This window comes from Leucoraja erinacea, chromosome 5 (genome assembly GCF_028641065.1).
Source record: "Leucoraja erinacea ecotype New England chromosome 5, Leri_hhj_1, whole genome shotgun sequence".
NCBI classification, from domain to species: Eukaryota; Metazoa; Chordata; class Chondrichthyes; order Rajiformes; family Rajidae; genus Leucoraja; species Leucoraja erinaceus.
The window spans coordinates 65,771,427-65,798,236 of NC_073381.1; the positions used below are offsets into that span (position 1 = coordinate 65,771,427).

At 40.8% G+C, this 26,810-nt stretch overlaps 1 protein-coding gene across 4 annotated transcripts in view; it reads right to left on the reverse strand.

The window, feature by feature from the left end:
* Window positions 1-26,810, reverse strand: part of bach2b (BTB and CNC homology 1, basic leucine zipper transcription factor 2b) — a 235,514-nt gene that overhangs the window by 143,130 nt on the left and 65,574 nt on the right. For all 4 annotated transcript variants that reach the window (XM_055635828.1, XM_055635826.1, XM_055635827.1 and 1 more), the window contains exon 2: window positions 10,723-10,831. In XM_055635828.1, the coding sequence (XP_055491803.1) occupies window positions 10,723-10,758 (36 nt within the window). In that variant the 5' untranslated portion in view covers window positions 10,759-10,831. The remainder of the gene's footprint in view (window positions 1-10,722; window positions 10,832-26,810) is intronic.

A 26,810-nucleotide genomic window follows, 5' to 3' on the forward strand; every position in this document is an offset into this window, starting at 1 on the left:
TCCTTGTAGAAAATACGTAACCTACATTTCATGTTGATGCTTACAGTTAGACCAGTGTACAAATAAATAATTATTATAAATGCAACAGTATTTTTTAAGCTAATTCTGGAGCATGACAAGAAATAGCATACCCATCCGATTATTCAGAAGATGATCATTCCTTCTATATTTCCACAGCGTCCGAAACAATAAAATACATTCCTGTCCATTTGTATTCCATCCTCTTAAAAGGGTCAGTGCAACTCGCTATCTCTTCAATGATACAATGAATCTTTATTGCCACATGCACTTAGGTGCATGCAAACCAGTAAAATCATACAGCAGACCTCACCTAGGCCGTACACAAGAGTCGACATGTCGACAACTTACAAAAAGTTCACCGAACAGTCCTATTTGCTGCCAGCCACCCACCGCACATGACGTGTTGCTAAAAGTTCTATATTCTGAACCGGCTGTCAGTTAAGGGCCTGTCCCACTTGGGCATCATTTGCTCGTCAATTACGCGACCGACTGACGTGCGACTGTCGCGCAAAGATCGTCTAGCAGTACGACAGTTGCGGACCAAGTGCGCTTGAGGGCCCTGCTTCTTTTGAGAGCTATTTTCGATGTCGTTCGTACTTAGTCCGATCTCTGTGGCAAGGATTTTCCCAGTGAAAATCAAAGATACTATGGTGAAAACATTTCAAAACTACGCGCGCTTTATACCCGGGTGGTCACGTGGTGCGGCGCTCAAATGACGCGCAAATGGCGCGCCGGCAGCGTACGGGCGGCGCATGGTTATGGACGATGACGCACAGTGACGCATTATGAATTAGCATAGGCAATGATCATGTGTCACCGTGCGTAACCATGCGTCACCACTTGCTACAAGTACGCCGTCAGTTCATCAGCATACCCTATCAGTACGTCAGCATGCGCTAGGGATACGTCACGCAGATGGTGCGCGAGGATTTTGAGCATTCCAAAATCATGGGGCGCGGCGCATTACTACATACGCCACCACGCATCACTACATACACCACCACGCCTCACCACACGCGCCTCACTACGCGGCAACCAATTTTTAGGATGTCGCATAAATGACGGGCAAATGACGCCCAAGTGTGACAGGCCCTTTCTACATTATGAACTAATAAGATGATTGGAGGTCTTTACTTTTTCATGTCCAAGATAAATACTCCATTGGAAAGGGTTGCATTACATTTTAGTGCATTTGAACCTGCAAAGAGGGTGAGTGAGAGTGGATCCAGCCAAGGAATGATTGGGAAAATAGTAGATTAATTGGCAAATGTTTCTCTTCTTCATTTGTCCTAACACATGGTTCTCGTTGTACTGGAGCATCATATTCTTCTCTCCCTTAAGCGTACCTCACAATAGTTGCTCCTGTATTCTGCCAAACTCTTTGCAACTGTCTGTTACTGACAGCCAAGTCTTTGGCAAACAATTAAGCAAGGAATTTTGCCATACAGCATAATTTATCTCAGGTGTATAACTTGAGATGCAAAACAAAAAAAAAGTTGGACTTGGCCGTGCAGCCCAATACGATGTCCAAATCTGCTAAAAGAAAACTGCTGTGAAGTATATATTCAAAAATAAATTAGGCATCACACAGTGGGTGTTTTTCATTCTCTTTCCTACAATTAACAGCAAAGCACAAAAAAATATTCTGCTGCCTTATTTCCTCTACCCCAGCCTACAAAAAAGTGTCAAAAATAATGACAAGCAGAGCAAATCCAAATGAAATCAATTCCCTCTAGTCTTGTTTAAATATAGATCTAACCCTGAAATGAATCTGTTTTATTTTGGATTACTGCTTGCACGGCAAAACAAAAGGTAAAACGGCATATTACTATCTTGCTCTCTCCTAAATACATTTTTGTTAGGCACACATATACTGCAAGCAAACAGGATTCTGCACAATTTGACATGACTATCAACATAAGAATTAGATACAGTTTTGAACCACTCAGCACCTTGAGCCTGCTCTACCATTAAATAAGATTATGGCTGATTCGGATGCAAGTTCAAACCCAGCATAATCGGCCGTCGCCTTTCACCCCCTTATCAAGGGATCATCTACCTCTGGCAAAAAAATAATTAAAAAACCTCCCATTGAGGGAGAGTTTCAAAGACACATGACTCTCTGAAAATAAATAAATGCCTTCCTTCATCAATGGGTGACTCAAAATTCTACATTCAGGTCTAAGAGTAAACACCCTCTCCACCAAAAATTGCTCTAGGATCTTAGCTCTCCACACCCACCCTGGAAAAGCCTTCAGAACTTTATATTCTTCCTATTCTACTATCAAGTCTTCCTATTCACTCACCTGTCCAACATTTCCTTCACAGACACTCCTCACCCCCCACTTTTGGAGCTTATTTGTCAACCATGGTCAAAATAGAGTTCTCTGTGCCTTGAAAGCACATAAGAAATTTGGGCCGGTACCAGCATGTTTCTGATGCTAGCCAACTATATATTTTTATGGTATTGTGACATTACCCTTCAGTATAGTCGCTAGTGTTTTCCCAACAACAAATATTAATCTAACTGGTCTGCAGTTCCTTATTTTCTTTCTCCAGACTTCCATGAATAGCAGGGCTCATGTGCCATTTCCCAATGTGAAGAAATAATTTTCTGAATAAAGACGATTGTAACCTTACATATGTGACACATCCAAGTCTTGCTGGATTTCCCGAAGGATAATTATTTTAACTCCCTTTCCCGCACTGATCTTTCTGTCCTCGACTTTCTCCATAACCAGACGGAGGCCACATGCAAACTGGGGGACAAGCGCCTCATATTCCACTGGGGTACCTTACAATCCAGAGTATGATCAACTGAATTTCACCACTTCAAGTAACACCCCCCTCCTTCCTCTTTCTTTCCCTTACATCCCACCCCCTCTCTCACCCACCCTGGTATGCTTCCAATTTTCCCACCATCACCCATCCTCTTCCAGTCACCCCGCTTCTTTAATGTCCTTCACATACTAATCACCCTGGATTTATTCAACACTGAATGCATTCAATAGAGAGTTAGGAATAACTCTTAGGGCTAACGGAATCAAATGATATGCGGAGAAAGCAGGAACGGGGATACTGAATTTGGATGATCAGTCATGATCATAATGAATAGCGATACTGGCTCGAAGGGCTGAACGGCCTACTCCTGCACCTATGTTCTATGTTTCTATGTTTCACCTATCCCCAAGCCCCCCATTTCTCCCTCCCCCCATTTCTTCTCTGTGCCCCCTTACCTTCCATGGCCCCTTCACTCACTACCTTCCCTCTGGTTTTACATTTTGCTCTTCTCCTTTCCTAATCTGGTGACTTTTGTCTGTTTCACCTCAATCTATTTCATTTACTCCACCCTCAGCCACTCTAGTGCACCTCATACAAGTCCACATACCTGCTTATTCTCCATGTTTCGGCCTACTCCTCCAAAAAACATTCACCTGAATTGCAATGTTTAAATCCCAGACAGTCAAACATATTAACCGATTTTCAATTCTATTGAAAATGTCTCTCTAATTACCAAAATACCATGGATCTAGAACATTTAGCTGCCCTTCTTTCTCAGGCCTTTGAGTAGGTTCCTGTTATAGAATACCATGATATATATTCTGGCTGTTCTGCAAATAGTCTTTAGTCTTATCCTCACAGATCACCATTATAACTGTTGGATTGGATTACTTGATGCAGCTTCATTTTTCTCTACATCACTCAAACTCCCCTTTTCAAAAGTACTATCCAATACTCAATTCCTATTCATCCCACAAGGTGTGACCAAGGTCTGCCACGGACAGATAATCTTCCCCCATCTAAGATGCCAGTGTACCGATTTCATACTCGCGTTCAAGGTTTCAGAGACATAGACATCTACTGCCAACGTGTTTACTCAGCATAGTTTCAGTATTCAGAAACCACACAACTTGCTCTGCATATTTTAAGCTAATATTTAATTGCACAACGCAATTAAACACATGGCAAACGTGGAAATAATTTCTCAAACAGTTTGCACTCCAGTTGGAACCACTCAGCAGCCACAGAAATCGGTTACATTTATACACCTTTCAGAGCCCCACCCAAGTTGCATCCTGAGACAGTTCATTGCTCACAGTAATTATTTCCTCCTCAAAGTATCACTATTCTTTGAGATGTTTTTCTTTATTCTTGAGAAAATGTATATCTAAGAAAGCAGTTTACGTATCAAATATTTGCCTTATATATGTGTTTCTTCATCTTTCTTATTTATATTAACATTTCTTTCCAGACTAAAACGTACTTAATCTGTTGCAGTTGGGATGGTTTTGTGTTGAATCTGATATCTATGAAAATGATGTCTGAATGTCCCGTTGAATGTTGATAGAGTTGCCACTTCACAATGCCAGAGACCCGGGTTTAATCCTGATTTTCAGTGCTGTCTGCGTGAAGTTTGCCTATTCTTCCCGTAACTATGTGGGATTCTTCCGAGTTTTCTGTTTCTCTCCCACATCCCAAAGACATGCAAGTTTGTGGGATAATTTGCCTTTGTAAATTGCCCCTGGATGTGAAAGTGGGATAACATAGAACTTGTGTGAACGTGCGATGGATGTTCAGCATGGACTCGGTGGGCCGAAGGGACTGTTTCCATTTGTTTCTCTAAACTAAACTAAAAGCTTGGCACAAGAAACTGCAGATGCACGTTTACAGAAAAAGGCAAAGTGTTGAGGTAACTCAGCAGGTCAGGCAGCATCTCTGGAGAACATGGACCTGTGATGTTACGGGTAGGGCCCAGAAATATCACCTACGTTCTTCTGAGATGTGGCCTGACTAACTGAGTTACTCCAACACTTTGCGTCTTTTCACACTAAAAGCTTTCCAATTCAATTTGCAAAGGCGACAAGTGGGATTCCTTGAGGTGATGCAACTACACTTGAAGGCAACTACATTTGAAGACCAATTGACTTTACTTCACTGGGTGTGTATTAGTAGCATCAATTGGTCTACAACACAGTGGACATCATCACAGGAACAATGCCGCACTAAATACCTGCTCAAGGAACTGTTTAGACCTTAGCAAAATTAGCAAATCTCAAGTTTGATGCAAGTCCATTCAACCACAGATTAAAGAGTCTTGCTGACCTAAAATTGCTTTTTGGTTGAAGTAGAATCCTCATCAACACACCTTCTGCCCCATGTTCTAACTAATGCCTTCATCTTCCCTTGGTCAGGCAATACTGTGGCTTCCCCTGGTGCACATCTCTGGCTCAGAAAGGAGATCTTTCTGAAGGAGATGCCAGGGTTGGATCTCTCTAATGCACTTTGGCCCCACTCCCTCATGCAGCAGTTTCTGTTGGAAACCACTATTTTTCTTAACTTCTGAAATGATGTGGTGTTACAGAAAGTCAAGGAATTATGCCAATTATATCCATGCCTCCTTGCACGTGTGGCAAGTAAGAAAATTGCTTTGCACGCCCACCAAACAAATTCCAGCAGATCTCTGGCATAGAAAGCTTCATGAAAATTGAGAAATCAGATGTTTGAACTCTACATAAAAATAAATAATGCTGGAAATATTCAGCAAATCAGTATCTGTGGAAAGAGGAAACAGGTAACATTTAGAGACACAATATAAGTTTCCTGATGACAGTTGCTGCTGTTTAGCAGTTCGCAAGCCATAAACTGCTGTCTCATCCTATGCACAGTTCTGAGACTAGAAGTCAAAGATTGCTTTCTGTATGCATGACCTATATGATGTGACCCTCAACTCCCAAATGCCTATTTGTCATGCTGCAGAATCACACTGCATCAGAGCCACTTTACAAATATGACACTTTTGATGGGTGACATTTGGAAATAATAGTTTAAAAAACTGGCAAAGTCACTCACAGTAAAACAACGTGTCAGCAGATTGAGTAGACTGTTAGATCATGTAGATGATTGGAGTGGGAAGCTCAATTGCTTTCTCTTTCCTTTACGCTGGTTCATGGAGGCCAATTGCACTGCTCATCATTGCTCTGCTGCTCAGCTCAGGCCAAGTGTGAATTTGGGACTTTTGTTGCAACTATTGTTCAGTATTTAACTGGTTGGCTAAGCCAACTAGAGGTGGCTAGAAATATATTACAAAACTTGAATTATTTATTTAAAAAGCTTACGATCTGAATAAATAAATAAATATTTGAAATGCTGAAAAATTGCAAATATTAGAAATCTAAATTACAATCAGAGAATGGCAGAATTCGATATTTGATAAGGGGCCAGGCTTGATATTTGAAATAAAAACAGTGAATGGTAAAAATATTTAGCAGGTCACGCAGAATCTGTGGAGTGAGACAGAAAGTTAACATTTCTGGTGATCATCTTTGATCAAAACTGCCCCGGTCCTAATACAAAACTAAAAAGGTAGATATTCTGAAATTGTTGAATGGAATGTCCAGTCCCGAGGGCTGTAAAGCAGCAACAAGAGATGTTGCTCAATGACCTCTGATTGTGCACAATGGAAAGAAAGTGCCAGACAACTGGAAGCTCAGGATCATCTTTACAGACTGAATGGAATCAAAGATGGCACCTAAGTTGGTGTTTGGTTTTTCCAGTGCAGTGGGAACACTGTCAAGAGCATCAGGCGCAGTGCATTAGGTTGCAAATGAGAACTTGCTTCACTCAAAAGAAATATTATTTCTGCACAGTTACCATACAAATAGGAAATCCTATTCTTTCAACTCTACACCTGCTGATTGACAGATGTGAACATGACTGCATGATCAATGACAGTTGGTTCAACTGAGTAACCATGCAGAAAAGAATAACGTTATTTATGATGTGCTGCCACTTTATATTGTAAACACAATCCGCTCAACCAGATCCAACCTCAGATTACCTCTATGGCCATTGCCTCTGTGATGTAAACTGGACAAACCGTTAACCTTTTCGCTACTTGAAATAAAATTGTTCCAGATTACTTTTGTAAAGCTTTGTTACAAATATATAGCTGGAAAGAGGATGTTTACTTTCATTAGCATAGACATGGTAGGTAAGTGTACAACGATTATGCTTGAACACTTGTTGAACCACAGCTGGAGTAGTGTGTATAATTGTGCTCACCACTTTACAGGTGAGATGCGATTGCACTGAAATAAAATGCAGAAAAGATTTATGCAAATGCTGGCATGAGAGGAAATTTTTGAGAGGAAAAACTGGGGAAGCAAGACTTATTTTCTTTGCAATAGAGCAGACTGAGGCAAGACTTAACCGAGATTTGTAAAATGATGAGCTTAGATAGAGAGTACCTGGGCAGGGCCTATTTTCCATGGGAGCGAGGTCATACACCAAGTGGGAAGACATTTAAAGTAATTAGTAGAAAAATTAGACGGAGATGCAGTAAAAAAAGGGATGGGTGATGTTTCGGGTCGAGACCCTACTTCAGACTGTGACCCAGAGAAGAGGCAAACTGGAGATATGGATGGGTACAAAGAGAATGTTTTCACACTGTATGTCTCTGACTATGACACATATACAATGGGCCAATGGCCTCCTGTATTTCTGTAATATTTCTATAATTCTAATATTCATTATTTTCACATAGATATCTGCTAAGCATTAGCAGTATGTTCTGTTTTTATATTGAAAAGACTCTCTGCTCTTCTTCAAATAATATTCTTAAACATTTTTGTTCAATTAAGTGTGCAGAGAGGGTCTAATATCTCCTTTGAAGTCTGGCACCATTAACAAGCTCGCACTCCATCATTACTGAAATGTTACCTTAGACTGTGTCTTCTGGAATGCGACTTAAACCCACATACATGTGAGATGCTACGAAGTAGCAAGTGCATGTTTTACTACACTGCTAGCACCCTTTTGATAAAGCCAGCCATACAGAATTTTATTTGGCAAATTCAGTCAATAAGGTCAGATTTATTTCCATGAATTTATAACTTCAACAAACTGTCAAAGTTACTGAAAGTGTGAAGTCCTTCCTTCATATCGTTTTACATTGGTTTTGTCAAAGAATGAAACACAAGAGATCTGAACAATGCATTATAGAGCTCTTGTATGATCTCAGCAATCTCCAAGAGACTTGCACCTAATTGTTCCAGATATGTAAGCGAGGATCCAAAACTTTAATTGCATCACTGGGTTCTACAGACATGGAGACAAATCCTTTTGTGAGTCATTCTATACTGATTCCATTTACTTTTGTCGGCCCATATCACAATCTTCAGCATATTAATCCATCTAAAATAATCATCACAAATTTATTTTCCACCAATTTACCTCAGTTGCTCCGAGCTACAGGATTGTCTCCCACATCCTACTAAATGTTCTTCTCTTGTCAAATGCTAAGATTTAGATTAGTTCTGTTTAAATCAAATGTTCTTCCCCACTTGTTCATGTTGGCAACTCACAACATGAAATAATCATCTTGATTTTGTTATCGCAGTAGACGACCACAAACATTCACCAGGCAGAAGTCTGCTGTTTTTTTTTTGTGTGATAAGAGATGCATGACTTTGTCCTGTTTACTAGGTGGGTTCACCAAGTTCATCTATTCCATTCCATTTACTGACTCGCTTCATTACATTCCACGAGTCTGCACCATCAGTGAACCATTTAAATCCAGATCATTTGTCCCACTCAAGGCTTCATCACGTATGCACATTAATAAATGGAATCTAATTTGAAATCAAATGAACCATTCTTGAGCAAATCACAGTTGTATTTTGTATTTTGTTCATTTTGAAGGCTTATTTTCAAGCTTTTGAAAAACTCTTGCCAATCGTGGACAGTGTAGCTTTTAAAAATATCAATATTAGAGGACAGAGCTGGGAAAGGTGAAGGGAATGCACTCTCTGAACTCTCCATCTTCAAATACTAAAGTTTAAAATACACCCTCTCTATAGATATTCAGTCAGAAGACAAAAGTAGGATTTAGCACTGATTTAAAATTCAATCTCTGCATCTTAAGTAACTGAGAAACTTATTGCCATCTCAAAAATCTCCTTTCCTGATTTTGTGCACTGCCTATTAGTGGCAAATTTCAATGGCGTTAGCAACAAAATCAAAATAGGAAATTTGTGCTAGTGTGACTAAGAAATGTTGAACTGATGTCTGTGACTTTGTTTGGGAGATTGCAGCAGATTGTGATTTATCTTTACCTATCCACCCCTATCTTTAATTTATCTTTTGTTTTGTTTCCTGAAACGCGTCTTAAATCAGGTTAAAGAAAAAACTTGATCGTACCAGAATTCAACAAAGGCAATGTTTTGTCCCAAACAGAATATATAATGTAACCAGGCTTGACTCCGTCTCTTTTCTTGCAGTCCTGCTTAAAATTATCCTGATGTTCCACAACTTCAGCAAACCACAGAATCCCTCACATTTTGCTCATCAACACAATTTAACCTTTAAAACATTCATCATGATTTCACCATCTCACCTTCATATTTTGTCATCGTCCGACCTGTTACAAGCCTCCACATTTAAAAGTTGCAGATTCATAAACTGCTAATGCACAAAATCTTCTTTGCTCATCTTTATCAATTTTTATCAACGTCAGTTTCAAATGCACCACTCATGAGTGGTTCCTTGCTTATGCAGGGTGGTGCATCTGTAGAATTATTTGCCACAGAAGGCTGTGGAGGCCACGTCAGTGGATATATTTAAGGCAGAGATAGATAGAATCTTGATTAGTACTGGTGTCTGAGGTTATGGGGAGAGGCAGGAGAATGGGGAAAGGAGGGAGAGACAGGTCAGCCATGATTGAATGGCGTAGACATGATGAGCCGAATGGCCTAATTCTGCTCCTATCACTAATGATCCCAAATGCTTTCCATATCTCCCATCACATTGTCCATAATTCTAACTCTAGTTCATAACATAGTTTCTTGCTCTGCTATAGTGACAGTGATCGTCTGGTTGCCAAACATTTTAACTCCCCTTCCCATTCTGACCTTTCTGCCATGGGCCTCCTCCATGGTCAAAGTGAGCCCTTCCATGCTCCTCCACAGACAATGACAATTAAAATTGAAATTGAATCTGAGCCCACACGGAAATTGGAGCAACAGCACCTCATATTTTGCTTGGGCAGCTTACACCCCAGCGATATGGATATTGAATTCTCTAATTTCAAGTAACCCTTCCATTCCATCTCTCTCCATCCCTCCTCCACCCTAGTCATCCTACTAGTTTCACTATTCGTATCTCTTCGTTATCAACTCCTCCACATCCAACAAAGGACCATTGTGGGCTCCTTGGCCATCATTGCCAGCTCTGATTTGTTCAGTACATTTTCATACCTCTAGTTTCCCTCTCCCCAGTCCAAAGAAGGGTCTCGACCTGAAATGTCATCTATTCCTTTTCTCCAGAGATGCTGTCTGACCCGCTAAGTTACTCCAGAATTTTGTCTATCTTACACAATTCTTTGCATTGCTCCACAATTTTCATCCTACCAGTCAAAACAGATCTCTCTTGAATGCACCTTAAATACTGTCCTCAGATCTAACCCCAAACAGGAAAGGACTGTAAAATATTTTTTGATCAGTGTTATAAAAGTTCACATTTAGTTTATGTAAACACACAAATACTTCTTCAGAAATAACGTTAATATAAAATGTTCCTCTGCAACATCTTGCAAGGTTAAACTTTGTGTTATGGAGTCCAGAGAATCCTACTTATCATTAAACATTATGTGAGTGAAAGTCTACACAATGCATCTTGTTATAGCTTTTGAAACAAATGACCTACCCCAAGGGTTGAATAGTCACTACATTCTGAGTGCATATTTAACAGTCCATCACCCCACCTCCACCGGGCCTTCACTCCAGCATAAAGTTGACACCTCTCCAAATGTAACCTGCAAAAGGAAGTTTACAGTTAAAAACAATCATGGATAAGGCTGCTTTAGGTTATTTAGATATACCGTGCACACAAAAGACACACAACACTCCCCAAATCCCAATGGAAGAAAATCATCACACTGCCTTTCTTCCTTCTCTCTACCTATTAATATTCAAATTGTAAAGTTTCTCCAGTTCATTCATCACTTCAATGACCAGCACTTCAATCAAAAAATGGCTGTTAAATATAATCAACTGGCTTTTTGCCCCAATTTCAATCTAATATTTTCCTTTCTTTTGGGGCACCATTATATTACAAACAATATAGACTTAAAGAAACCAGCAACAAATTGAGCTTTGAGAAAGTTTACAATTCCACTTCAAAATAAAACATTTCATGATGTTTTCAAGCAACTGCTTCTCCTTCAACTCAAGCTATGGGAAATCAAATCAAAATTAGGACATGGATAGGAAATTGGCTAAATAATAAGAACAAAAAAACAAGTGTAAAGATTAGTCTTGGTTAACAAAGCACTAATTATTTCCAATGAAACTAGCACATTGAATACAACCAGTCAAAGCCAAATTCCAACCCCACTGACCATTATCCCAATTACTGCGACCCAGGTAACTACCAACAGTTTCTGACATGTTGTTTAAGAGTAGTTGTTAGGAACTAGTACACTGATCATTCATCTTGCGTCCTGCTGACAAATAGGATAAAAGGCTTGCCACTGCCTAATGCTCCCACAACAATCCAAGCTGCAAGTGGTCCCAAGTGAGCACTGATTTACAAAACAAAAGTGGATTAGTTAGTGTTAGTGACTAAGACAGATTCGTCCAGTTAATTTTGACATTTAAACATTTTTTTTTACAGTGTTCTTGTTATTCTAAGGTTGCTGACAGTTTCTAATATCCCTTTAAATATTCTGTATGTTTAATATGTTATATAATCACAGTGTTTGACAGCTGTGACAGTTCTGGTTAAGCCATGGGCCATGAATTAGTTGGCTGTCAGAGCATTTTCATTATCGTTGTGGGTCGAGCTTTTTATTGGTCTCTATCCTATTGGTTAAATAGCAAGCTATAAACAATACTTCAAACAACACAACGTGATGCCATTTAGAATCAGCACTGCTCTGGGGAGTGTTGCACAGCAGAGCGATCTAGGAGTGCAGGTGCATGGTTCCTTGAAGGTGGAATTGGCTGGGTTTGTATACTCTGGAATTTAGAAGGATGAGAGGATATCTTATTGAAATATAAGATTGTTAAGGGTTTGGACACGCTTGAGGCAGGAAACATGTTCCCGATATTGGGGGACACCAGAACCAGGGGCCACAGTTTAAGAATAAGGGGTAAGCCATTTAGAACGTAGATGAGGGAACACTTTTAAGCACAGAGATTTGTGAGTCTGTGGAATTCTCCGCCTTAGAGTGCGGTGGAGGCCAGTTCTCTGGATACTTTCAAGAGAGAGCTAGATAGGTCTCTTAAAGATAGCGGAATCAGGGGATATGGGAAGAAGGCAAGAACGGGGTACTGATTGGGGATGATCAGCCTTGATCACATTGAATAGCGGTGCTGGCTCGAAGGCCAAATGGCCTACTCCTGCCCCTATTTTCTATTGTCTATTGAATCGCAGGTAGATAGGGTGGTCAAAAAGGCATTTGGCACATTGGCCTTCATCAGTCAGAGTATTGAGTACGGAAGTTGGGAGGTCACGTTGCAGTTATATAAAACATTGGTGAGGCCGAATTTAGAGTATTGTGTTCAGTTCTGGGCATCATGTTATTGGAAAGATGTTGTCAAACTGGAAAGGGTACGGAGAAGATTTATGAGGATGTTGCCAGGACTACAGGGTCTGAGCTATAGGGAGTGGTTGAGTAGACTGGGAGTATATTCCTTGGTGCGCAGGAGGATGAGGAGTGGTCTTATAGAGGTGTATAAAATCATGTTAGGAATAGAGCAGGTAGATGCACTTGCCCAGAGTTAAGAAATTTGGGACATAAGTTTACGGTGAAGGGAAAAAGATTTAAAAGGAATCTGAGGGATAACTTTGTCACACAAAGGGTGGTGGGTATATGGAGCAAGCTGCCAGATGAGGTGTTGAGGCTGGGACTATCCCAACATTTTAAAAACATTTAGACAGGTACTTGGATCGGACAAGTTTGGAGGGATACAGGCCAAACGTGGGCAGGTGGAAGGAGTGTAGCTGGGAGATGTTGGCCGGTGTGGGCAAGTTGGGCCAAAGGGCCTGTTTCCACGCTGTATCACTCTATGACTCCATGTGACCATACATTTATCAATCTCACCACAGTAGTACATCAGCATCCTTGTCCAGACCAACATCCCTAGCATGAGGTTCCAGTTACTCTCAGTCAGCTACATTGGGCAAGCAATGTCGTTTCATATGCCCAACACCAGATTCCCAAAAAAGACACACTATTCCTGGCTCTGTCGTGACTACCAAATGCACAGAGGAAAAGTTCAAGGATGTGCTCACTCCTTTAAGAAATCCAACATCACCACTGACTTCTGGGAATTCCTGACACATGACCATTGAAAGGGAAGAAGGAACATTCAGAATGAAATTGAAAACCTCAAAGCCATGAAGAAGACCTACATGAGTGAAAAAAGACCACTTCAAAAATGATCCCGTTTCACCAGTGGAAGAGTCTGCCATTCCTACGTTTACCTCATTAACCCCCTGAGAACTCACAAAACCTGAATTATACCAAGTCATCCTCAATCCCAGGGAAATATCCAACAAGAAGTTACAGTTTAGTGTAAACTTGACAAAGAGTGCACATTAAAGACAGCGCTTTTTAAAGATGCATTTTAAAATATGCAAAAAATCTTGTTTATAACTCATACTCCGAATTTCATTTATCCGTGTAACAGTTCAAAGTTAAATATTTACTTTAATGCCAGCCCAGTGGTATATAAGACCCTGCCTTATACAAGTATGAATCTGTTGCATTCCTCTGCTTTACTGCTGCTAAGTAGATTTTCTACGCTCCACACACTGCCTTGAGTATGTTTTTGTGTACAAGATCTCACATGACTCGACAGATCATATGAGTAGATCAAGTCAAGTTTGGTGCCTTCCCAGGAAGGAAGAGGAGAATTACTTTGTGAAAAGACCTGAAGCAAAGCCTTCTCTCCGGCTCAAATTACACACTTGTCAAGCCTGATGGATTTGGCTAAAAATAAAAGGAAGCGGTCTGAGAAAAGCAGATAAATGAGTTCAGCAGTTCTTTAAATAGGCTGTGCCACTACTTGCAGTCAAAAGCAAGTGGTTTCTAAATACAATCCTCGTGCTGTACTTGTAAATGATATAGTGGTTCAAAGGGTATTTTATTATCACATGTACCAATTAAGGTACAATGAAACTCGATTTCCCATAAAGCCATACTAAAAAAGTAACAGGACGCACAACTACGTAAAAGTTAACATTAACATCCACCACAGTGGATTCCCCACATTCCTCACTGTGATGGAAGGCAATAAAGTCTAATCTTCTTTCCTCTTTATTCTCCCGCGGTCGCGTCAGTCGAACCATCCGCATTTGGGGCGATCGAAGCCCCCGCGTCGGGGCGGTCGAAGCCCCCGCAGCGAGCGATCGAAGCACCCGCGATCCGGTTGGTCAAAGAGGTTACAATAGGGAGAGTGCAGCTGTGACAGGGTAAAGGAGCTATGCTCCAATGTTCAACCTTTCAGTGCTGCTTGTTATAAGAAAACAAATGTTAAACTAAATTAGATCAATGAATCAAAAGTAAAAATGCATAACGTAAATTAAACATGTTATGCTGAAGTCCACTAAGTAACAACTCAATAGTTTGACTCCAACCAAATTGCATTAATACAATCACAAATCAGTAAGTTATCTTTTCTCATAGTTACACTGGGCTTCTGTGTTGTTCTAGCGGATGGACTCTAATCTTATAGAGGTGAACAAAATCATGAGAGGAACAGATCGGGTAGATGCACAGAGTCTCTTGCCCAGAGTAGGGGAATTGAGAACCAGAGGACTGAAGATTAAGGTGAGGGGGGAAAGATTGAATAGGAACCTGAGAAATAACTTTTTGATGCAAAGGGTGGTAGCTGTATGGAACGAGCTGCCTGAGGAAGTAGTTGAGGCAGGTACTATCGCAACGTTTAAGAAACATTTAGACAGATACATGAATAGGACAGGTTTAGAGGGATATGGACCAAATGCAAGCGGGTGGGACTAGTGTAGAAGGGACATATTGGCCGGTTTCCACGCTGTAAAGGGCCTATCCCACGAGCATGGGACCTGCATGCGGCAAGCGCGACCAAACCGGAAGCGGGGCCGCGCGGAGGTCGAGTGATCCCCATACAGGGCCGGTCCCATCAGTATGCGCCTGCATGCGGCGAGCGCGACCAAACCGGAAGCGGGGGCCGCGCGGAGGTCGAGTGAGTAACGTGAAGTTCGAGCTTAGTCCGCGGGAAGTACGCGCGTGACGTACGGCGTCAAGACGCGGCGTACGGCGTCTAGACGCTGCGCACGCCCGTCGAGGCGGTGCGTACGGTGTTGAAGTGGTGCGTAAGGCATTGAGGCGGCTGCGGGCCAGCTTTTGAACACGGTCAGTTTTTCGGAGCCCCGTGCGATGTCGGGACCAGCTCCGCACAACTCCATACGGCTACGGCGATCAAAGTGGGACCGGCCCCGCGAGGCCGTACGGCTCAAGAGACCACGTTAGGTCGCGCTTGCCGCATGGAGTCGCATGCTCGTGGGACAGGCCCTTAAGAATCTATGATTCCAGGTTCTCAATGCCATCCTACATATTTCTTCTATATTATGAGGTCACTGGCGTGAGATTCCCAGGAACCAGTAAGTAATCGAAATTGCATTTTCCCATTTTGTACCCGTGTGATTTAGACCCCTTCCCCATTGCTCTTGTATGCCACCATTTTAATATCCTAACTTTAGTGTTGTAGTCTATCTCCCATTTTAACGCCTTTGTTTATTTTGTATGCCTACTTTCAATGACAGTTAAAATTTTGGCACAGCGAGTTTCTGTATCTGCTGTTTTGTAGTAACAAAGAACTACATACAGTAACAACTGAGATAACTGGCTATGCAGCTTTAGGATTGTAGAAATTCCAAGAGAGTTTTTTGCAAGGAGACTGATTTGAAGAATTATGTATCATGGTCTAGTTCTCAATTAGGAACTAATGCAATAAATCAAGATGTGAATGTATTTGCTAATCATGAAGAAATAACATTCATAGGCACCTTGACAACCACGTGGGAAACATTATTTTGCAAATTTTAAAGTAGCAATTCAAAATTCTCCGCAATTTCTTGAGATCTTGGATAGAGCAGTTGACATACCAAGCTGTGATGCATCTGGATAGGATGCTTTCCATGGCGCATCTGTAGTAATTGCCAAGAGTCATTGGAAATATAACAAATGACTCTATGACTCTAAACAATTCCAATTATTTGTTAAAGTCAACTTTACCCGAGGCTGCTCGGTTTCAAATATATCAAAACGCTGTCCATGAAACCTTAGCATAGAAAGAGGCCACACAACCTTCCTTGCTTAACCTTGACCTCTTCCAAGGATTATATATTTATGTATCAACTCATAAAATGGAAAAAAAGCTTTTAAACATTCACTAATCCATTCACTGATCACATGCACACTCAGGTGAAACAAAAGCAGAGACATTCTGCCAATTCAGAAAGCCACAAGTAAGTCCAACAAACTCTTGATTCTTCTTCATCAATGAACTGAGACGATGCCTAAGATTTGTTGAAATATGTCTAATGTCATCTTGAATCAGTCTACAGTTTCTGGAGCTCTCCATTAGTCATCATCTGTCCACATGACAAAGATCACTTCACCAGAAGCTTTTGCTAACTTACAATCATTTCTGTTTATGTAACAATAGTTATCCATGGGCTGTTCAGGATTTCAAACATTTACTGCTTTTATTTCAGATTATGTGCAGGACCTAAAGTTCCCAAAAGCTTGCTTTGTCCAATCATCAATCCATTTGAATCACTTCAGACATTTAAAATTAACTATAAAGGATCACATTACAGACAATGAATGAGTACTGTATTTATGCAAGAGGCATATTCTATAAGAATTAAGGAATATTTGATGAAAACATTTACAAGGGCCTCCAATGAATAGTGGTTCTCACCATATGTTCTGCTCACTCTTCAATCTCTCTTCTATCCCCCAGCCTATAAGTAACTATATAATAAGTAGTGACATTATTAACTACATTTGCAACAACATTTGCAACAATGAAAATGAGTCCCAGTGCTAAGATAGGAGAGAAGGGAAATCACATCACATGGAGGCAGAGGAAAGAGAAGAATAAGAAACACATAGAAGCAAAATCCAAAATACTGGTTGCTGTGAGACAAAAATATAATTATAATAGATTGATATAGTGAGTCAGCATTCATGTCTATGTATTATTGAATGCCTGCCCATTCATTTTTCCTGGCTAGTATAGTCATCAATCAACGTTACATGTTTCCGTGGTTAAAGCACTGGTCTAGCAGCCAACATTCTGGATTCAGAAACACGAGTTCAAATCCTACCACGACTGCTCATGTAGTTCACAGCTGCAGGGACCTCGATTTGATGCCGAACTTGGGCTGTCTCTGTGGATTTACACATTCTTCCCTTGACTGTGTCAGATGTTTCCATTTCCTACCAAATTCCAATTCCGAAGTCATGTTAATCATATGCTGTTGTAAATTACACATTAGAGGATATCAGTGGCAAAAGGACCAAGAGAGAGTTGATGGGCATGGCTTGCAATGATATAGATAGGGGGGAATGGGACTAGTCAGATGTCTCTGTTGGGAAACGGAATGATCAACTTCTGTGTTGTAATAACGAAATAATGTCCTCATTCAAAAGAAAATGATGCCATTTGCATATCATAATGGCTATTTGCTTGGTAAAATACAAATTGAATGGGATCCCTTAGTTAAAAATTATAAATAAGAACCAACTTCTGATTCTTATCGAAGATGGACACAAAAACCTGGAGTAACTCAGCGGGACAGGCAGAATCTCTGGAGAGAAGGATTGGGTGAAATTTCAGGTCTCAAGACCATTCCTTCTCTCCAGAGATGCTACCTGTTCTCCCGCTGAGTTACTCCAGGTTTTTGTGTCTATCTTCGGTTTAAAACAGCATCGACCCGAACCAAAACGTCTCGACCCGAAATGTCACCCATTCCTTCTCTCTAGAGATACTGCCTGTCCCGCTGAGTTCCTCCAGCTTCTTGTGTCTATCTTCGATTTAAACCAGCATCGGCAGTTCCTTCCTATTTTTGTCTGATTCATAGCCAACCATTGAACCATTTGAAACTCTTAAGATGATTTAACAAAAACTCGAGTGGAAGTGAAACCATTTATACTGCATTTCAAGATTCACTAATCACAATACAAAGACATGTTATACTGTGGAGTCAGGAAGTGTGAGTGTGTACGTGCTTGTGCTGGGGGAAATCGTTGAACATGTACATGTGCAAGTAAAAGAGCTCAGGAATTAAATACTTCAAAGAAACTTTGAACCTTTCCGCTACTCATCATTACAACCACAATTCAGGTAAATTCTTCATTTTGTATGTTTTCTTTAAAATTTGGACAATGTTAACAGCCATAGAGAGAAACAAAGCATCTCCTTCAGATCAATATACAATTGTGAGAGGATTATAAGAATTTTAAACAAAAAGTCTTTTAAAATAACAAATAAGTTGGCAGGAACCAAATTCAATTTTTAAATATTAAAATCAGTTTGTACCAACGTAATTGTTGGTGATGCACGAACATAGTCAACATTAGCTTCGCTTACACGCAGAATGCAGTGGAGTCAAAAGTTGAAACTCTTCCTTAATCAAATGCGCTGTGGCATTAATTAGGAGAACACAGGCTAATTTCATCATTTGCTCCCTCACAAAAATACAGTGTAGCAGAGCTATCCGCTGCAAGTAAAAGAAAAGGGAAATATAAATACATTGGAGATTGAGTTAACCAGTGTCAGATTTGGGACAGCAGATATCTTGACTGATAATTGGATGTTGAAGAGAAGGAATGGACCTTAAAAAACATAATACACTGTAATATTATTAAGTAAACAAGGGACACTGTGGGAAGCTAGAGAAGAAATCGCAGGGAGCCCTGACTGTATTGGCCTTGCCCACGCCTATGAGAATTGTGGAAAAACACCTTCTTGAAAACACCTCAGCATCTTTCCACAAATTGGTTTCTATCGATCTGACTGACATCTTCACATTTTTACAAACTACACAAAATATAGAGTCAGGCAAAACTTGCAGAATATTCCATAATGACTGCAAAGTTTGCAGAACAAAACTTGAAATTTTGATTTGTCAGGGGAGTGGCCAGTGTGACAGTGAGAGCAGAGAGGTCAGTATTACAGTCGGAGAGGAGAGATCAGCGTGAAGTGATGGATCAGTGCGACAGTGCGGTGATAGTGGGTGGTGAGGGGGCAGTGAGATAGTGGGAGGTGAGGGGGCAGTGAGATAGTGGGAGGTGAGAGGTCAGTGAGATAGTGGAGGGGAAGTCAAGAGTGATAGTGGGTGGGGAAAGGTCCGTGGGAGGTGAGAGGTCGGCATGACAGTGGGAGAGGAGTAGTGATCAGATAGTGGGTGGGTATAGTTTAGAATATTGGAGATAGCCCACTTGTATCTTTTGTGACCAGACAATAACACAATCTACTGTTGGTTGAACAATTTATATGCATACATGTGCAAAAGTCAGACAGATATTTACATTTTGTCCCATAATCTGCCCACAGGACTCTTTTCTGTCCCTTCAAACATTTCCTAGAATATCTGCTCACATTAGATTATACTGTAATTTCCCCAATACCTTCATCTTTACCAAATTGAACAACTAAATGTACAACCACTGGAAGCTCTTCTTGGCTGTTCTCACATAACGTGTTTCGATATTTGTCATGCCTAATGACTGTGATTTACATGTACATTTGTGTGTGGGAAAATTATAGTCGTTTCTTATCTTTAGTGATTGTTGCACTATTTAAATATCTGAACAATTATTATTATCAAAATCATGTGGGTGTCCTTCCTTTCTATTAGTGAATTATATCAATGAAATACAAGATGGTATTGGTATCAGTATACAAGTCTGTGTGCAGGTCAGGAAAGCAGTCACCTAACATGGTCTAAGCATATACTGAAATTCTCTGTTCCTCATTTAATTTCTAAACCACATTTTTATCACTACCATTTCACTTCCCATTTCCCATAAAGTTACAAAATTATCCAACGTTGTGTACAGTTATCCTGTGGTGCAGATACATCTCCTTGCATGCCCTTCAAGCCCGTTCTCACTGCATTGCAACGGAGGCGTTTGCCTGACGTGCCTATTCGTAGCAAGTGGTTAAACATGATTTTGTTTTTTGCTCTCATTTTGCACCTCCTGTTGTAATTGGTTATGCTATGGTGATTTATTCCTGACCACCTTGAAGTTCCCATAGTGCGTTCGGCCGAACTACTACTCTCTGCAGAGCCTTCTTGTCCTTGGCAGAGCAATTCCCGAACCTGATGGTAACTTCCCAGACAAATACTTTGCATTAAAGCACCATCCTCACACACTCTGATCAGCTCTCAATAATGTCTGTAAATGTAGTGATACCTTTTTAAATATGAGGCAATGATGACCATGTTATTTTAAGCTGTGTTGACATTCCACAAGAGAATAGTCAGTAACATGTGATAAAGAACATCTGAAATACTATTCCTAAAGGTGATCAATAAACGTTTTTTTGACTGCACATAGGATCCGCTTCCTCAGAACCCTACTTTAGATCAGCCACCTTATAAATATGTCCAAATCTCATCATGCTGTTTGAGATCACCCCACCCACCACAGTGTCATCAAAGTTGCAAAATAATTATTGAATTGGATCTGAACTAGCCACACAGTCATGTGTGTACCCAGTACAATAGGGGGCTCAGGACGCAACCCTGGGGCGATCCTGTGCTCAGTGTGAGGGACTTCGATGTATTCCCTCCCATCTTGACTACCTGGGGCCTGGCGGTGAGAAAGTCCAGGACCCAGGCACACAGGGAGGTGTTGAGCCCCAATTCCAGTAGCTTCCCGGCCAGTCTGGTGGGGACTATCGTGTTGAAGGCTGAACTGTAGTCTATGAACAGCATCCTCACGTAGCCCCCCTTCTGGCTGTCCAGATGGGAGAGAGCGGTGTGCAAGACCTGGGAGACTGCATCGTCCGTGGACCTGTTCGGACGGTATGCAAACTGCAACGGGTCCATGTTCCGAGGGAGGAAGGCGCAGATGTGATTCTATACAGCCTCCTCTTGAACATCAAAAAAACGAAGGAGCTGATCATGGACTTTAGGAGGGCACATCATCCGAGGACGTACACTCCATTGTGTATAAATGGGGATCCTGTGGATAGGGTGAATTGTTTTAAATGTCTAAGCATATACTGAAATTCTCTGTTCCTCATTTAATTTCTAAACCACATTTTTATCACTACCATTTCACTTCCCATTTCCCATAAAGTTAAAAATTATCCAACTGTGTATATCCTGTGGTGCAGATATATCTCCTTGCATGCCCTTCAAGCCCACAGAAAGACAATTTGTTAAAAATAATGACTTGCCTATTCGTAGCATGTGTTTAAACAGTGTTGTTTATCATCATTTCCCACATTACATTACTGACCACCTTCCTGCCAATTCTATGCTATCTACTACTCTGTGGTTATATGTGAATTCTGATTTACTTCAGAAAATACTTGCATTAAATCACCAGGCACACAACAAATATCAGCTCTTAATTGTCTGGAAATGTAGTGATACATTTTAAATATGTTCCAATACAATTTATTTTAAGCTTGTTGACATTCCACAAGAGAATAGTCAGTAACATATGTGAATAAAGAACATCTGAAATACTATTCAAAGGGTGAAAATAAACATGACTGCACATAATCCGCTTTCTCAGAACCTACTTTATTCAGAAATAATTTATAAATATGTCCAAATAAATCATAATGCTATTTTTTTCTGTACCCATTCAATTCCAAAGCAAAGTTGATCATTACAAAATCAGAGAGGAAGGATCAGAACAACATAACTTCCATGCCCATTCACTTCCTCATAACTCAATTCTATCAGCCACTTTTGATATTTGATGCCATGTTTATGCATCGCCATGTATATTCCTCTTAGTCATTTTTAAATTTAAATGTTCTCTATCCATCTGTTTGACATATTCCATTAATCAGTCTCACAGATCTATATATTTATCCCCTTCTTGCAAAGCCAAAATTGCAGAGAGACCCCAACAACCTTGCAACTCAATTTTGAAGAGGAGATGGTCCTGGAATAATCAGCATGTTGTTGATGTGGAAGGTGGGGGTTTGTGAGGCTAATGGAGACCTCATAGCTGTGACGCGACAGAACTGTATTGTTCCCAGACATATTAGACCATGCATTTACATGGACGTGAAATCAGAAGCCAGTACAAAATATGCATATACACAATGATATTTAAATATTCTTGTTTTGACAGTTCTGACTCGTGTCTTTAATCTTTCCCTGGATTTTTACCCAACAGATCAGATGTAAGGCAGAAGAATGAATTTTATTCATTCTCAGAAATGCCTCGTCAGGAGCTGTGTGATAGTGTGAGATATTCATCGTCATTCGACCATATCAATTGATATGATAAAAATGATTTTTTACGACTACAATTGAAACAAAAATCAGATTGCGGGGACCGGTAAAGCAATGAAAAATCTATGATGGGTGAAGGAGTGGAAATGCTCTATGCGTCTAGATTTAGTTGCATAATTTGAAGCTTATTGGAGAACATGATGTACATTAGAAAGTACAGCAAAGGATCCTAATGCATTATGAAACTTACTCACAGATTTTAAGACTGTGTTAATGATTTTGTTAATGGAAGGATGGACTTCCTGTTGTAACATCAAACATAACAATCATAATAGTGCTAGACAAAAGTGCTGGTGAAACTCTGCGGCAGCACTATGGAGCGAAGGAAATAGCTTACGGATAAGGGGAAATCCTTTTAAAACCGAGATGAGAAGGAAGAGGAGGAGCCACAGGGCTGAGAGGGGAGGAGATCTAAGGGCTACCTGCCACAGATGGTAGTTAAACTGGCCAAGTTCATGCTGCTCCTCCAATTTCCAGAGGGAGTCAGATTTGGCCCTGGTGGCTAAGGGGATCAGGGGGTATGGAGAGAAGTGCTGAGGTACGGGGAGAGTTGGAGGTAGGTAATTGCGGACCGAGCGGAGGTGTTCGGCGAAACGATCGCCAAGCCTACGCTTGGTCTCACCGATGTAGATCAGCTGACATCTCGAGCAGCGGATGCAATAGATGAGGGTGCAGGTGAACCTCTGTCGCACCTGGAACAACTGCGTGGGTCCTTGAATGGAGTCGAGGGGGGAGATAAAGCGACAAGTGTAGCATTTCTTGCGGCTGCAAGGGAAAGTGCCCGGGGAGGGGGTGGTACAGGTGGGAAGAGAAGAATTGACCAGGGAGTTACGGAGGGAGCGGTCTCAAGGGCCTGGCCCATGAGCATGCGACCTGCATGCGGCAAGCGCGACCTAAAGGGCCGATACCACCAGCATGTGCGACCTAACGTGGTCGCTTGAGCTGTACGGTCTCACGGGGCCGGTCCCACTTCGATCGCCAGAGCCATATGGAGTTGTGCGGAGCTGGTCCCGACATCGCGCGGGGCTCCGAAAAACTGAACGGGTTTAAAAATGTTCGCGCAGCAATGGCCTGCCGGCCCACAGCCGCCTCGTCACTCACTCGACCTCCGCGCGGCCTCTGGTTTGGTCACGTTTGCCGCATGCCATACGGCTCAAGCGACCACGTTAGGTCGCGCTTGCCGCATGCAGGCGCATGTTGGTGGGACCGGCCCTTTAGGTCGCGCTTGCCGCACGCAACAGTTCCACTCATGGAGGCCAGGTTCCTGCTATCTCTTTCAACTCGCCAGGATTGTGATTTCTATGCTCCTTTAAACATGAATTCACTGGAATAAAATAGGATGATACTTTGAGTGGTGGGTATATAGAACAAGCATCCAGAGGAGGTTGATGAGGCAGATACTGTAACAACATCTAAACAACATTTAGATAGGTACATAGATAAGCGAGAGATATGTACTAAATGCGGGCAGGTGGGACTAGCATAGATGAGGCATCTTGGTCGGCATGGACAAGTGATGCCTGTTTCGATGCTATATGACTCGATGACTATAATATTTCAGGCCAATTACTTTTATTAACTTACAGAAGATAGACACAAAATACTGGAGTAACACAGCGGGACAGGCAGCATCTCTGGAAAGGAATGGGTGACGTTTTGGGTCGAGACCCTTCTTACAAGCTAATTAAACTATGCCTTTGAGTGAAATTGTTTCTAACGCTACCAAAAAAGACTAAAAACATCCCATGTCATGACCCAATGTAATGTATAAAATTAGCCAAGATGTAAAAGAGGTAAAACAAGAACATGTGCAATAGTGAGGACACAAGGGACCACAACTTGGAAACTAAAAAATGTTGGTATTTTTTAATTCACTGCAGGATAATGATACCAGCCAAACTTAGTCATTGGTTTTATTATTCCAAAGAGCCTTGGGTTTTCACTGCTTGGGTGCCAACAGATTCCAATACAGCTATGCAATATTTACCAACATGGTCATCCAAATCCTTCAACACTTTTAGCACATAACCTTTAGCAGTTTCTGCATCATTTGATTCCAATTGTTCATCGTTCATATAACCATATAACAATTACAGCACGGAAACAGGCCATCTCGGCCCTACAAGTCCGTGCCGAACAACTTTTTTTCCCTTAGTCCCACCTGCCTGCACTCATACCATAACCCTCCATTCCCTTCTCATCCATATGCCTATCCCATTTATTTTTAAATTATACCAATGAACCTGCCTCCACCACTTCCACTGGAAGCTCATTCCACACCGCTACCACTCTCTGAGTTCCCCCTCATATTACCCCTAAACTTCTGTCCCTTAATTCTGAAGTCATGTCCCCTTGTTTGAATCTTCCCTATTCTCAAAGGGAAAAGCATTTGATTCCAATTGTTCATCGTTCAGATGGACATTATTTCATTATCATGGTTAGCAAGGCTATGTAAATATTAGTTTTTACATGGGGTTTGAGGTCTAAAGCAAACACAAGTTTGATAGTAACTGAAAACTGACAGTGAGAGGGAAAAAAATTAATAGAAATTTGAGGCGCAACATTTTCACACAAAGCATTGAGGCTATATGGAATGAACTGTCAGAAAGGTAGTTGAGGTAGGTACTATAACAACATTTAAATGGTATTTGGACAAGTACATGAATAGGAAAGGTTTTGGGAGATGTGGACCAAATGCAGGCAGGTAGGACTAGTTTATATGGGCATGATGGTTGACATGGGCAAGTTGGGCCAAAGGGACTGATTCTGTGCTATTTGCTTCTATGACTTGGGATTAATTTAAGCAGAACCTGTAAACATCTATATGAATAGAAAGGATAATTCAAGTGAGTGTTTTCTCCTCTAGAGTATCTGTGTTTCTTTAAATGATCCCAAGGTCACTATATAATCACAATTGTAAGCAAAAAGTAAACTAGATGAATAAACAATGACTGGAAAATATGACAGGTAGCAAAAAAGGCACCTCAAAAAAACCTGCTCACCTCAAAAAGGAAAGTGGGAAAAAAGTAGAAAAGTATATTTTGCATTGCGAGATGAAAATAATCTTAAAACAAAGAAAGGGTGCTATGGTCAATAACTTTAAGTTTCCAGAACTACACAAGGAAGTTATTTATCCCTTTAAGGAACACTTTCACGCATACAAATATACCTGGTAATTTACTAACAAGCTATAATCATCCAATTACAGAGAAGAAAGACAAAATTGGCACTTTATTCCATTCCCATGCTTTATTCTCATAGCTATAGATTTTCTTTCCGATTTAAGTGTTGAATAAATTCTTGTTCAACTGTGAAGACAATTAGAACTCCCTTTTGATAAAAAAAATAATCATATTGGTGCAAGCAAACTATTGTATTCCCCAAGCCTTGACGAAACTTTTGGAAAGCAAGCATCCATTATTTACGTTCCAACAGACAAGATGCAAACAAATTTGATTCCTAGACTGCAGATAGCAATGATTTGGCTTGTACGCCAACAATGATCTAATTTGTATGTCAACCAACAGAAAATAAAATGTGGCAGGTTGTAAATAAGTGAGAAGCAGCAAGATGAATTCACGGTGCTGTCTGAACTTAGACGGCAGCAACCAAAAGAGCACTTCAAAGAATTTTAAAATATGTATTTTTAAAACTTATTCCAGTAAATCTAAATTTGCACATTACAAAATCCATCTTTAATTACTTCCATGTGTCATTTTATTTATTTTAGTTTGCCAATGACAGTTTTGTGCATGGGATCATTGAAGGCATTAGATCTTTCCAGAAGTCTTTTCAGGCAGTTGTGAGGATATGCCGAAGATTATGTCAGTACTGGGCAGAACCACACTATTCCAATGCCAGCATTAAGCCCTTCTGCATCCAAGATGAGACAAGTCATGGCTGTGTAATGCTCACTCTCTTATAGCTTAAAAACTATCTCAGCTCAACCTTAGAACACCCCCAGTGTGCATTGTTCTATTCCAGCTCCTTTTAACCTGAATCATTTGGCATCAATTGTTACTGTGGTTTTGTGATAAGGGTTCCTGACCCATGGAGAACTGGGTTGGCACTCATTTAAGTGTGCTCAAGTGTCTTGAAAACCCCAATTAAAAAAAGGGTTTCCATTTCTCCAGTCTGCATTGGCACAAAAGATAGGATAGTAAAATTGAAGTAATGTTGTATCTGACTCTGCCACTCAATGTTCTTCAAAACTTGTTTTTAGATGTCATAGTCATAGAGCATAAAAG